Source organism: Melospiza georgiana, chromosome 7 (genome assembly GCF_028018845.1).
Source record: "Melospiza georgiana isolate bMelGeo1 chromosome 7, bMelGeo1.pri, whole genome shotgun sequence".
In the NCBI taxonomy this organism is placed as follows: Eukaryota; Metazoa; Chordata; class Aves; order Passeriformes; family Passerellidae; genus Melospiza; species Melospiza georgiana.
This window is the reverse complement of record NC_080436.1, coordinates 32457333-32471659: the sequence shown is the minus strand read 5'-3', so window position 1 is coordinate 32471659 and position 14327 is coordinate 32457333. Positions and strand designations below refer to the sequence as shown.

At 43.9% G+C, this 14327-nt stretch overlaps 1 protein-coding gene across 1 annotated transcript; it reads left to right on the top strand.

Moving 5' to 3' along the window:
- Positions 1 to 200: 200 nt before the first annotated feature.
- Positions 201 to 12007, top strand: INSIG2 (insulin induced gene 2). The gene is made up of 6 exons (XM_058028201.1): positions 201 to 246; positions 4314 to 4651; positions 6286 to 6410; positions 8481 to 8647; positions 9063 to 9162; positions 9588 to 12007. Exons 2-6 carry the CDS (start codon positions 4408 to 4410, stop codon positions 9627 to 9629), a joined length of 678 nt encoding a protein of 225 aa, XP_057884184.1. The 5' UTR covers positions 201 to 246; positions 4314 to 4407; the 3' UTR covers positions 9630 to 12007.
- Positions 12008 to 14327: the final 2320 nt, after the last annotated feature.

The window sequence follows — 14327 nt, the reverse complement described above, 5'->3', positions numbered from 1 at the left end:
GTTTGCACCCATTACTCCCGCACTCAGCACTCAAAGAGAAGTGCTCCTGTTATAAACATCGTGGCAGTGCTCCGGGCCCGCTCGGGAGCCGCAGCCGCACACGGCGCGCTGTCCGAGCGAAGCCGGCGGCTCCGGCCGCGCATCCCGCTCTGCCCCCCCGCGCTGTCCGTGCCCGGCACGGCCGAGGCCCGGCGGGCGCTGCGGAGGCTGCGCGGGGCGGGGACTGCGGAACATGGCGGAGGCCGAGTGAGTCCCGGCGCTGCGGAGGGGCCGGGCCGGGCTGGGCCGGGGCTGCGGAGCCGCGGGCCGGGGGGACGGGCCGAGCCGGGCGGGGAGCGGCGCCCCTCGGCCCCGTGCAGCCCGCGGGCCGGGGCGGTGCTTCGCGTTAGGGCCGGGGGAGACGGAGGGAGGGAGAGGCCGGCGGGGCCGTTCCGCGGCAGCCGGGACAGCCCGTGCCCGGCGGGGCTGCCCGGGCCCGCGGCCCCTCCGCCGGCCGTGCCGTGCCGGGCCGGGCTGGGCCGGGCCGGGCTGGGCTGGGGGTGCCGGCGCTGCCCAGGCGGGCTGCGCTCCCTCGGCCCGGGGTCCGGGGCAGAACCGCCGCCCGATGGCTGACAGGCGATGGTTTTGTTTGCTTTTGGCGTTGCCGCGCTGCAGACGGATGGGTTCTTGCCATCTCCTGCGTGGTGTTGCCCAAATAAACCCTCTCGTTGTCGGCCTGGCCTCAGCGCGCCGTGCCCGGTGTGTCTGTGCGGTGCCAGAAGTTGTGAATCGCTCTCGGTGCGCAGGGAGAGCACAGGGGAGCAGGAGGGATCTTCTCCTTAGGAGACAGTTAAGTGACTAAGTGTTTTAAAAATGTCCAGGGTGATAATTTGCTTGTTAACTTTTTGCGCAATGCCAGACACCGTGTGGCTGCCTTGCGAGCCGTGCACGGTGCGCGGTGTGTTGAAAAGCTCGGGCCCCGGTCCGCGTGTGCCGGCGAGCAGGGAAGTGCAGCTGAGGCCCCGGCAGTGCCAAGCCCGCGGGTTTCGGTGCCGTGCTGCAGCTGGGAATGTGCATTCCCCAGGAAATGAAGGCTCAGAAGTCGTGTTGGTTCAATATGTTGTGATCTGTTCCTGTCTGAGAGGAAACCTGCAGTAAAACATAAGGCTTGAAAGAGACAGAGTCTCTGCTGTCTGCAGGAACAGTGGCCTGCTAGTCAGGAGGAATTGGAGTCTTTAGAGAGAGTAATTTAATTTCCATGAGAGGTGATGATAGTATATATCTGTGCTGTGCCAGGGCATTGTGAACCTCGGCTGTCTGGGACAATGAAGAATGTTTCCTGAGCACTGATCCCTTTGCTGTGCTCCCCAGTTGCTCTGTGGCGTGCCAGAAGGTCTCGGGGTCAGTGGAAAATCTAGAAACTGATAAAATAACTATATTGTATGTGTAGGTGTGGTTTCTCACCGGGTGCAAACGACTACATCACGCTAGTTTCGGGCTTTGAATTACTTTCATAAACATCTGTCAGTATGTTCCTACCCAGGTGCCCTTGCTGTGGTCAGGCTGTTTACCTGCTAATAAAAATCTGTTCTGGTGTCTTGAATAACTTGCACCTGCAGTGGTTGTGAAGAAGCAGTGAGTGATTTTCTTCCTGTTGCATTTAGATAAGCCTTCAGAATTAAACATGTATTTGCTGAATGGCATATTAAAAAAAGTGAAAATTATACAAATGCAGGCTTTATGATTTGAAAGTGATTTATACCGGAATAAAATTGGACTTTTACTTGATCATCAGCACTTCTAGGAGAAAAACCAGTAAGAGCCAATCAGTGTTTACATTAGTATTGCCATGTAGGATAGTTGATGATTCTTAATTAGGCTGAAGATTCCTGTAGATGAAGCAGAGTCTTGTTAGAGGGAGATATCAAGAGAGAGTGTAAAATGGAGAAATAATCAATGCAGGGAAATTATTTCTAGATTTCATCAAAGACAGGGACTTGGGCTGATCTCTCTCAATATTTGGGGCGTGGAACTATATGATTTCTAAGGTCTCTTCCAATCCAAAACATCCTATAATTTTATTTTAGTTGATAAGCTTGGTGCGCAAAATGGGATGCAGGAAGATGCTTGCTGATGACCAAAGTTGGAAAGATTTTCAGGGCCAAGGAGGACTGAGAGATCCTGCAGGAAAAGTGGGTTGAAGTTGGCTGTCAGACATAAATGACACCTACGGGCTGAAATGCAGTGTGCAAGGTCTGGAGCTGGTGCCAGGGAACAAGGACTGCAGGAACAGGAAGGAGGGGAGACTTGAATAAGTAAAGGATCACAGGACATTTCACTTTATGACTGAAAAAAGAAACTGTTATCCTGTGTGCTGCTCTTTAGAGGGAGAACTAAAAGTGTGAGCTTCCTTATATATCAGCTTGGGTCATGCATTTAAAAAAAGGGATATGCAGACTTCAGGAAGTGCCAAAAGCTCTTGGGAGGGTGAAGTGGAGAGTTAAGAGCTTAGTTTATTTCCTTAAGCAAGCCAAAGCTGAGAGGGGACATAGCAGTTTGAAAACCCATGTTAGGCACAGTATTCCTGCAGAGTTTGTACTTGGGAGCTACAGCCTCCAATGCCCTGTGTTAGAAAGCCTCCTGTAAATTCAGAGAATTCCAGCGATTACCTGGCGTAATCTCAGGTAATCCCAAAGCCCCAGGGGACACGAGGGAGACTCTCAATAGAAATAGTGATGTTTTTGTGACTCCATGGTTTCTTTGCTGGAGGCTAGAAGTATGATCCAAGTATGCTAAGCTCCAGTGCCGTGCCATCCAGAGCAGGAAAGAAAAATCTGGAGCACCTCCTTTTTGCTTGAAGGAAGTGTTGCAGTGCCAGTGCCAGCCTTGATACAGACATCAGGGCTGGCAGTCTGACTCAGGATGCAGACAAGAAGCCTGACACCTTGGTGGTTCCCTTTCCCCCCAAGGTGTGTTCATGATTACAAGGAACGTGGGGAATTGGCTGTGTGGAAGAGAGCCTGTGTTCTTAGGAAGACACTGTTGCCTCCCCAAACTGCCACTGGGAAGTTTTGTATGAAGAGAACTTTTCTCTTTTTTATCCTCTTTTTTTTTTTTTTTTTTTTTTGTCTCTGTCGGAACTTTATCATGTGATGGAGTATGCCATGGTGTGGCATCACATCTGTGCAGTTGGCTGGAGTATCTTAACTAGCCTGGATGTATTTAACTTTCCTTTTGGCTTTCAGTCAGCAGAAGTGAATGAATGCTGAGCCCTCTGCTCTGCTGCTGTGTCTGCAGAGAGCTTCCTCGGGGTTGGCTGGAGCTGAGAGGAAAGGGGATGGATGTTCTGCTTTGGCTCCCCATGTGCCATAAATAAGAGTTAACAGAAGCCGCTACCAGCTGGCAGTTTCAGATTTAAAAACAATGTCAGGGCTTTTTTTCTGAAGTTCCAGGTGGCTAAGCTGTCCATCAAAATCGCTGTTGTACATGAGTGTGGCACTGAATCCATGTATAACAAGACTCATGATGGACAGGTTTTGTTTGTTTTTGAGGAAGGGATCGGGGTGGGAACTCTGCCATTCCTGTAGTGCCGGCAGTTACTCATGTCAGAGGCTTCCTAGTGGGAAGGCAGGTGGAGCTCCTTTTCCTTTGCCCTCAGGTGCTTCTGTGCCTGATTACAGTGAGGGTTTGTCGTGATGTAGGGCAGTTTTCACCAGATGTGTGTTACTTTGGGTAAATATTTCTCTCTGTTGAAGTTACTTCTGTGGTTTGCTAAGCTGTTTGCTCTTACTGGAGGTTACAAAACGTGTGTGCTGCAGGATTGCTGAAATTCTGACTTCAACCTCAGAGTTGTCACTTTCCAGTTGAGAAATGTTTTTTTAGTGTCTCTTCAAGAAAAGAGATCTCTGAACCTCTGTGGCTGACGTGGAATTGAGGGCTGTGTGTACTTGCTGCTGAATTATATAACCTCTCCAGTTGTTGCTTCAAGGAAGGGAGTAAACCAATTTATTCTTACTGCAAAGCAAGCCTTTCTTCCATCTGATACCTGTGTCATTTCTTCACCTCCTGGAATGTACTTTCACATTCCTACTTGTCCCATCCCATATATTTCCTCCTCTGTCTCCTAGTAGAAAAAACTATTTGTGAAACCTATTCCCTTTGTAAGGCATTTTTGCAGCTGTGGTTGATTCTGCTATCAAAGGACTAATTGCCTCTTCAGAAAATTCAGAAAAAATATAATAGGCAATTTTTTAACCCAATCTCCAAATAAGTTGAGGGAAATACGTGTAATGTTTCTTATATCTGAATTTTCACTCTTTTTTATTATTTTTCAGGGTTTGGGTGTTTCCTAATTGAAGAGAGTTGAAATATTGATTGCAAGTGAATCCTCAGTCAGCCTCTTGGATGCCTGTGATAACTTAAGAAGTCATGGCAGAAAATGATGCTACACCAACCGTACCAAAAAAGTGTGGCCCATACATTTCATCTGTAACCAGTCGTGGCATGAATTTGGTAATTCGTGGTGTAGTGCTGTTTTTTATTGGTGTATTCCTTGCATTAGTATTAAACTTGCTTCAGATCCAGAGAAATGTTACTCTCTTCCCCCCTGACGTGATCACAAGCATCTTCTCCTCAGCTTGGTGGGTTCCACCTTGCTGTGGCACAGCATCTGGTAAGTTCAGTCGTGTGTCTATGCCTGGTGTGCTGAGATAGATAGTTGCAAAAACCTGTGTGAGAGGTGGGGAAGATAAAAAATTCCCTTTCAGCATCACTGTCCTCATTGAGCTGTTGGTATCCTTCTGATCTTTTTGCATACACAAATACACGTGTCCAGGAATTAGTTTTTGTGCTCTCCTGGGTCACCTAAGAACACTGCAGCTGCCAGTGGGAACTCAGGAAGGCTGCATCTTGCCATCAAGAAACTTGTGGGTCTTTCTGGGCCTGATGGGTTGGTAGTTTTGATGGAAAGACTGGATATGGCTTTTAAAGGGCACTCTTTGATTTTAGTACTTGATTTTTAAGTCATCTGATTTAAAGATACTACAGCCTTAATTAGCTTTTCCCAGCAGGAGTCACTCTGTTGAGGTGTTCAGGGTTTTCTTTTTTCATTATTAGTCTTCTCCATTTTTTTTTCCTTATCTTCTCTCCTGGCATGCACACAGGGAACCTCTGTGGTAAATGCTGATAATTCACCCATTTTCGTACCATTTGTACTTGCACTGCCTTCATGGAATTGCTGTAACATTTCTCTGCAGTATGGTTTATTATTATGAGCAGAATAAAGGTATTTTGCATATTTATAATCAGGGGTGATCGAGGCTACATTCAGAGAAGTCCTTTCATCCATCACCATTATTAGTCATGAGTTTGGCCCAAGGCCTTTGGCAAGAAAATTGCTCAGGGAGGTTTTTTTCCACTCCAGCTTTACTGATGATTTATTTTCCTGAATCCTGGGGATCAGTTTCCTCTGTGGCAGAGGAAAGAGCATTTGCAGTGTTACCCCCAGCAGTGTGCTGGACTGAAGGCACTGCAGTCTGTACTGATGGCTCAGGCTCTGCTGTGCTCACACCACTACAGTCTAGTATTAAGGCACCATTATAGATCCTTGGTGTGCTTGGTAAAAATCTTTTTAGCTGCAGTTGCAGTGGAGAACACATTTGTGAAGCAATATTGAAAGAGCATCTCAGTTCCCTGGGGCTGGAATGCCTGTTTGCTTTCTGTATTCAACAGCTACTGTAGGCTCTTGGCTTTCTCTCTTCTGGGTGAGCTTGAGAGTAGCATTGAAGAAGAGAAAAATGTTATCCAAACAAAGCCTGCTTGTAACAAGAACAGAAGAAAACACAAAAATTGATGTTACAAACCACACCAGTACTGTGGTGTGTTGGTTTTGCAGTTACTTTAAACATGTTTGATGTGTGGGATTTTTGGAAGTGCCAACCTGTAAGCTCTTAGTGCTCTTTCTGAACTACAGTGCAGATGTTGGTGTGGGGGGAGAGCTCGGTCATCCTCTGCCCCTGGTTCAAATTGTCTCTGTGTTGCTACTTCTGCTGCAGTGGCTGAAGATGCTGCTGAACTTTATGGAGTTTTTTAAAATAATGAAACTCTTGGAAATTCCTCTTCTTTTACAATGTATGTGTTGTTTATCCTATTTTTTGTGCTGTTTGTCCTTAAAATATGTGTTGTAGTAGTGACTGTAGTTGTCAGTCTAGATTTCCTTTATTCTAGGCTATTCTAGGCTTTATTTTAGGCTGTTAAATGTTGCCAGTGCTTTCACTTGAGGGCCTTTTTTCTCTCCTGTCTCCACAGCTGTGATTGGGTTATTGTACCCCTGCATGGACAGACATCTGGGAGAGCCACATAAGTTCAAGAGAGAATGGTCCAGTGTCATGCGATGTGTGGCAGTCTTTGTGGGAATAAATCATGCCAGTGCTGTATCCTATAACCAGTGACATTGCTGGTAACAGATGGGTTTCCTCTTAAGAAAAGCTCACACAGTCAGTTGTGGTGAATTTGAATTGGTGTTAAAGGTGTAACATGCAGCATTTTTGCAAGGAAAAGGCAGATTATGTGTTATTGTCAAACTTGTAGCAGGATTGGAGCTGATGAGTCTCACATCTTTTTGTTCTGAAAAATATTTTCATTAGGAATGTTTCAATACTAGGCTTTGTCTTACTTAGAGTCTTTATTTTCTTTGAATAATTAAGGTTAGTGCAGGAAGATATTAATGCAGTAGGTATTACAGAAAAGTGCTTTAGGTTGTTGCAAGCTGATGTCCTATTAATACCACAGTAGGAGCTTGAGGCCCTGTCTGAGGTCATGAGTGAAGCACATGCACTTTGCAAAGAGTGGGGAAAGCTCAGGACCAGGAATACCCAGGGCTATACAATGCCAGGAAATGTTGCTACCACCTGCAAAGGATGCCTTCCTTGATGCCAAGAGAGCACTCTGGGTGACAGGATGCATTTCTCATGGACTGGGCACCTTACTGGCAGTGCTGTGGGTCTTAGAGGCTTTCTGCAGTTATGCCTAGTGCCTCCTCTGTCAGCTAAAACCAGGGTTTGCTGGGTTTTGGAAAGAAAGTTGATCATCTCTGCAATGCTCATCTCCACCCATATCAGCTCCAGCACAGTTCACAAAAATGGTGCTAAAAGTTCTCTTCTTGTGCTGCTGGATCTCCTCATTCCCAGGAAGAGAGGGCACATTAAGGGAAAGGTGGGAAGCTGGCTGGATTCTCACTGGGCTTGCTTGGCCACTGCTGTTTTTGCTGCTGTCTGGTTTTTCCCCACCCTCTGCTCTCCAGTGTGGCTGGATGAGCTGGAGCTGCCAAGGTTCTGAGTCCTTCCCTCTGTCCCTCACAAACCTCACTGTCCTTCCAGAGATGCTCTGCTGTGGTTCTTTCTACCTGTACCTGTTGGGTGAGCCCATGGCAGCTTTACTGCTTTTTAGAAATAAGAGTTGACAGCTCCTTTTTACACAGGTCTTATTATTTACAGCAAATTTTCTGCAGTTCTCTAGCAGCTGTTCCCCATATCCCAGGACATCAGTAATGTACTGTCTGTATTTCCTGCTTGACAGCTCTCCAGACTGCTTTCTCTTCAGCTGTTGCCAGTTCTGCACATTGCCAGATTTGGTGAGGGTTCTATCATCTTTGATACTTTTCCTGAAGCCATTGATTTTTATCCTGTAATTATTTATTTCAGTTAGTCAAGCTTGTTTCTCATTTCCACTAGATCTCCCTCCAGATTTTTGTGAGGAAATAGGACAGTGGTTTTTATACTGTCATCCCATAAATTTGCTTTCAGGCAAAAGCAACATGACAAGCCCCTTTTTAATTATCTGTTTTGGACAGGAGTAATGAGAATGAGTTAGTGTTTCCAAAACATTTTGAAGGATGTGAAACACACAAAGATATCTGAAGTGACTTCACAATTCTTTCACAAGGTGACAAACTGACTTTCATTGTTGATTTACATGAACACTTCCCAGTAAGATTTTCATTCTGATTTATTGAACAGATTAACATTTTAATGTTGAGCTGAATGTAAAGCATTATGTGATTTAAAAATGTAATTAATAGTGGTAAATACCTTTTTTGGTAAATCCCTGTCAGTTTAAGAATGCTAGATTTAAGATTTCATATTAAGTGTAATAAAGGGCCAGGTGAGGGTGAGATGTAACATGTGCATTGTGTGTCTGTACAAAATGCCTGATTGTTTGGTAGGGGAAGAGGCTCTTCAATTTTGTAGTGCAAACACCCTAAAATTGGAAGAAGTGTCATAAGTTCTTAGTTTCCTGAAATATTGATAATTACAAGCCTTAATTTCTCATGAGGGATCACATGGATCCCTCACATCCATGTGTGAGGGATGATACAGGTAACATTGTACTTGTCTTAATGATATTTTTTTCCTGTTGTGCCAAAATAGAAACAGAATGACAAAAAAAATTTGCTTTATCCTTGTCCATGGTGTTTCCAAGCTGATCCTTAACAGGCAGCACAGAAGGTGGATTTTGCCAACAATATCCAGCTGTCTCTCACGTTGGCAGCCCTGTCCATTGGGCTCTGGTGGACCTTTGACAGGTCACGGAGTGGCTTTGGTCTTGGAGTAGGAATTGCTTTCCTGGCCACGTTGGTGTCACAGCTTCTGGTGTACAATGGAGTTTATCAGTAAGTATCTGCTCCCCTGAGGTGAAATGATAATATTCTGAAGCTGTAACATTAATCAGAATAACTGAAGGGGTACAATTTGACATGATTTTCAAAGCTGTCAGTGCCTAATTTTGAGCACAGCATAAATTGGACTGTTTATGAAAGCTCTTATGTGAGTGTTAAGTGAGAAATCTAGTTGGAAATGCTAATTGAAATAAAATTGCTACCTTGCCAACAATGTAACATGCTTTGTTTGGTTGAATAAATGCAGCTATAATCAATAAGAAACCTCCTTTGTTGTTTGCTGCAAGAAATTAAATTTCTGTAATGTGGATCTTTTAGAGTTAAAATATCCTCCTACTTGTGGATTTGCCTTGTGTTTGGAGGAGTCTGTATTGCAACACTGAGCTCAAAAATGTGTGTTCTTTTCCAGATACACATCCCCAGACTTCCTCTACGTCCGTTCCTGGTTGCCATGTATATTTTTTGCTGGTGGAATAACAATGGGCAATATTGGCAGGCAGCTGGCAATGGTGAGTCTGGAGGAGGGGGATTGATTGCTTTCCAGTAAAAGTTTAAATGTACATACCATTTCTTCCTCCATGTATGCCAGCCAGCTGTTTGGCTCGGGGGTGTGCAGTGAGGTAGAAACCAGCAATCATTTCTTGTTGATGTACTTAGTGAGCTGATCAGTCTGTAAATCAGAATACAGCCATGCTTTGCTTTGTACACTCTGTTACATTTGTGTCTGGGGAGAAATCAGGCCATCCCCAAAGTCTGGCCTGCTCAGGGGACAGAAATGGCAGTCACCAGTATGTGCACAGAACTTAAGGAGATCAAACTTATCTGAGTGGAGTTTAACAAGAGCTATTTTATCACCCATTTTGTAGAAAAATGTCTTAAGTCTTTTTCACTAGTTATGTAAATTAATATTATTTTGTCAATTTCTGTTTTTCAGTATGAATGCAAAGTTATCGCAGAGAAGTCTCACGAGGACTGAGAAGAAATAAAATGCACCTTTTAAACAGGAAAACGTCTGACAAATGACTGTTGGAGGAGCATAAGGAACACTTGACTATGAAATTGCCAAAATGCAATTTTTTTCCCTTGAGTGGTATACTTTACTGCAATCTGTGATTGCTGCTTCTATAGAAACCTTGATGTCTGATTTTGATTACTGTGAAGTTACAATAGTATGCAATACATTTGACAATATTGGTTCAATTATAGGATTCTTTTTTCCAAATCTAAACAGTTTACCATAAATTCCTGTCTGTCTGTAATGTTGCAGTGCCAAACTGAACCTTTGCACTATGTTTCTGTAGCTGAAACTTCTTGATTCACTTTATCTTGAAAGTTTTGAGGAATTTGTTCTTAACAGCTAGTAAAAGACAGAGAGGGTTCACATTTAGCAATGAAGATCTCTTTCCATGATAGCCCATACTATCTCTATGAAATTTATGGATTACAGGTGGACTTTGATGCAATAAGTAACTCATTTATGCCTATTAACACAGTATATAATTCTTCTGACCCACATTACTGTTGAAGATGCTCACTGCAGGTTTCATGGGTTATTGCCATAGCATTTCATGTGTCTGTGGTGTGTGCCCAGTATCACAATGGAAACTGAGTCTGGAAACTATTCACTATTTTTCCCCTGGTACACCCAGCATCCATGTTTGTTTTTGAATTTATGTGAACCATGGACAGATTCTGAAACTGCTTGTGTGCAAAACAGGATACAGTTCAGGTCATTCTTGTACAATCCTTTAAGCTGATTTGTGTTGATAGGAAAACAGCTTAGGGAGTTTTTATTGCAAAATTCAATTCTGAAGTAAATCAGCCACTACCATAAAGTGTCGTAAGCCCCTCCATTACCAATGTCACTTTTGGTGGTCCTTGCCCACCCCCTGCTCTGTTGGCAGGGATCAGCAGTGCTGTATTTTAGGTACTGATGAAGCCCTCGTTGCTGTGTCCAGGCAACCATAAATGCATTTGTTCTTGCAGCAGTTTTGTGAGGCAGAGAAATGCTGTTAGCCTGTTTGACAGGTGCCTGTGCACAGCCAGCCTGTGCACAGTGAGCTGAAATGGGCTGTGTGCTGAGCACTTCCCTTCTTAAGAAGGATTTGAGTGTGTGACCCATATCTGGAGGCATACATGGAATTTTCTCTTGGCTTTGCAGCTGGCTTTTAAGACCATGAGCTGGAAGAAGTGCAAGAAGGCAGAAAGCAGATTTCAAGAGGACACTAGTAACCTGTGCCTGCAGTGAGTTTGGCATGGGATGTCGCCGCTTTGTTTTCCCATTCTGTCTTTGTTGATGATATTTAAATGTATTTGTTTTCCTTTTTTGTCTTTAAGTACTATTTTATAAGTCTTCCATGAAAGGTTTATAAGACATGTTGCAGTCACCTGGGGAGGCTGAAGTTGGTCCAAAGAACAAGTAGATGTTTAGACAAGTTTTTATTAATAAATGTGTGAATGTGTTGTACACGAAGCTGTAACTAGGCAACTTTTCAGTCTTACCTGCTTACCTCCAAGTCTGAAAAGTGTGGAATGAGCACTTCCAAAAGCATTGTAACAAAAGAAAAATTTCTTGAATGGGAAATTGTAAAAATAATAAATAAGCAAGTGATGTATGAAGAGCTTGGTTCTGCAGCTCCAGAAAGTGTCATCACCTGCAGCTCACTGTTTCAGGAAAGCACCTGCAGAGGCACTTTGCTTTAAGCAGAGGCAGAACATGTCTGAGTAGATCCCTCAACTGAGGTTTTCTCTTAATCAAACCAAAAGGCAATAAGAAGCATTTTACTGACAGAACCAAGAAGCTGGGCAGGAGTGAAGGGTGAGTTTCTTTAGGCAGGCTCTGGCAATTTGCTGAAGAAGCTGTTGGGTCTCTCTCTTACAGTATTCACCTCATCCACCTTCTTTACTTCAACAAATGGCTTCAGCTTGGTGGACAGTGTGAGAAGTCCCTATTGAGTAACCAGGGCATGAGTGGTTCAGATGTTTCTTATGCTAACTGTAGGGAATAACACAGTACCTCAGTAGCCAGTGTGCTTACTTGGTAAACAGTGTAGTTTCATCATGACCAACAAGTGTGTACAACTGAAGATGAGTTGGTTTTGTTATTCCCTTGGTGGTAGAACTGCTGTTACCTGCCAGCCTGATACTTACACAGAAGCAGCCTGTGTGTGTTGAAATGTGCAGTGTGTGAGAAGTGGTTGTTGAGCATCTGTGGCACCCACTTTGCGCTCGGATTCAGCTAAACCTGGTTAGACTGTGCTGTCCGCTGACTTTTAAATTTCATTTTGGAAATTTTGAGCATGTTGTGCAAAGGCAGCAATCATCCAAAATAAATTTGGGTGGAGTCCTTTATTATATGTGTCTTACTGTTTTTATTCTTACTTGACTAACATCAGTACAGGATCACATTGTGGGTGTCTCCTGTTGTTTCAAACTGCTGTGATTTGATGGCTGATGAGTTCAAACCCTGAGAAAGGTTCATGGTGACAATGGTGACACAGCCTTAACTTCAGTGGTGTGGACATGCTGCTACTGTATAGCATGTAGTTATAACATTAGACTGTCTGAAAAATATTGTTAAATAAAGAATTAATAAGGTATAATTTAGATACAACTTTAAAAGCACTCTTACCTCTTCACTAATTAACTCCTGTAAGGTCTATGCTGTTTAAACTGGCAAATTGCTGTTAAAAGCAAAATGTGCATTAAACACAATTGCAACCTTGATTCATAGGTTTCCTCTTTCTTTAAGAAGTTGTATTGATATTTAAAATACACTGAGTTGCCTTCTATCAGCAATCTCATAATAATTCTGACCATTTAGCTGGCATATTGGCTGCATATCTGTATAAAAAATAGTGAAAAAGAAGCAGGGAAGATCAAATCAGCCGTGATTCTATCTTAATTACCATGCTGAGCAGCCTTGGAAAATCTACTCTTTTGAATCTGCAGTGGGAATAAGATAACTTCACTCACAATACAGAAAATAGAGATTTAGATATAAATGTGTTAGATATAAATACAAATAGCTAATATGGATATGAAAAACCCCAAAACACAAATGGCAGGGAAATTCATAATGTATTTGTATTTATTAATGTTCTGGTCTGGATATGAACTGAATGTTACTCTGGTATTCACAGACTCCATTCATCGTGCCCATCACTGTGTCAAAAAATTCTGTTAAAAAGAGGTTTGGAAATGTAATGGAAAAGCATCCAGGCAGGGGTGAGAAAAGGGTGAGAAGAGAGGTGCATGAGGGTTTGGGATGCAATCCCACAGCAGGGCAGCACCACAGCTGAAAGCTGGAAGGCATGTAGGGGGTGAGGGGAAAAATCCTTTGCGTTGGCAACCTGTGGCCCAAAATTCCTAACTCTGCTGTCAAAATGTAGTATCCTGGGCATGCCATGTGTCTGATCATGCAGATTACAGCCAGGGGTGGAAATAAACATAATTTTGGATAGTAAGCACTAAGATTAGCCAGAAGCATATGAGTAAAGGTGTTTTGCTGGAAACTTTGCCTCTCCCTTCCATCTGTAGCCTCGAAGAGTGGAAATTCCAGGTCCTTCTAGCCTAGGCTGTTGAATGGATAGTTACTTGGTTTTTGAGGGAATATTCCAACTGCTGACCTGTCAGACACTTGAAAAATGTATCCTGTGCCTCTCATTACGACAGGCTGCTGTAAGCAGCTAGGAGGAGAGTAAACAAAGAAACCTTTCCTCCATAGTTTCTGCACTTCCCTGCTGCCATCTGGCTGGGAGCTGCTGTGGGGACCTGTGGGCATACACCAGTCCTCCCTTTTTTTCTTTCCTGGTGTGTAAGCAAGGAACCTAATTGCACCAGCTGCATCACCCTGGACATTTTGCATATGCTTTTTACATTTTGGAGCAGTGTTACTGATAATTCCTGATGGCAGTGGGCGAACAGGACCTGTGGAAGTGCTGTTGGGTATCAGATCAGTGTTGCTGAAAGTAGGTGCACAGCTGGGCAGAGGAATGCGTGCCTCGCCCTGGGAATAGCCATCTAATGCTGTTAGTTCTGATGCCAGTACTAAATGCAAAGCATGAGTAATTTTGCAGCTTAATGTTCAGCACTAAACAGTAAATGAAAGGTCAGTCCAACATGTTAACTGTCATGGAGTAGTAAACACTCCTTTAATTGCTTCAGGCAGCCAGCTTGGAATTTTGGTGTGTCTGTTGTCATGTTTTGAGCAGCATGGTCCAGAGCCTTGTCCTGATTACCTCCTCCCCAGTCAAATGACAAAGCCTCAAATTAAAGGATAAACTTTATGCCTGGACTTTTCAGGCAGCATACTGGGAGTTTGTGCTTTGAATGTTTAAAAGCCGTGCTGGGGAAGAAGTAGGGGTTATTTCTTGATCTGATCAGAGCTGAAATACAGGTTGAAATGTAGTTTGGCATTTTCTTGAGGTTTTCCTTTCTTGTTTGGTTCTGAAGCACAGAAGTTCAGTAGCTTCTGTTGCACATCCACAGTTTTAGCCTGCCCAGCACTGTTGCAGATAGGAGGCAATATGTAGAATGTAAAGCAAAAGGGCAGCTACTAATTTTCTTCAGGCCAAGGTGGTTGAGAGGTCTGTGTCCAGTGTGCCCTGTACGTCTGTGTCAGGTACAAAACCTGCAGCATTTCCAGACTGAGGTTCATAGGATTCACTTTCTC

What these genes read in the sequence shown, in the direction of transcription:
- INSIG2 (XM_058028201.1), top strand. Translation starts at nt 4,408, where the DNA reads ATGGCAGAAAATGATGCTACACCAACCGTACCAAAAAAGTGTGGCCCA. An exon ending in TTGCTGTGGCACAGCATCTG is followed by an intron (nt 4,652 to 6,285) that starts GTAAGTTCAGTC and finishes CTGTCTCCACAG; the next exon opens with CTGTGATTGGGTTATTGTAC. An exon ending in TTGGCAGGCAGCTGGCAATG is followed by an intron (nt 9,163 to 9,587) that starts GTGAGTCTGGAG and finishes TCTGTTTTTCAG; the next exon opens with TATGAATGCAAAGTTATCGC.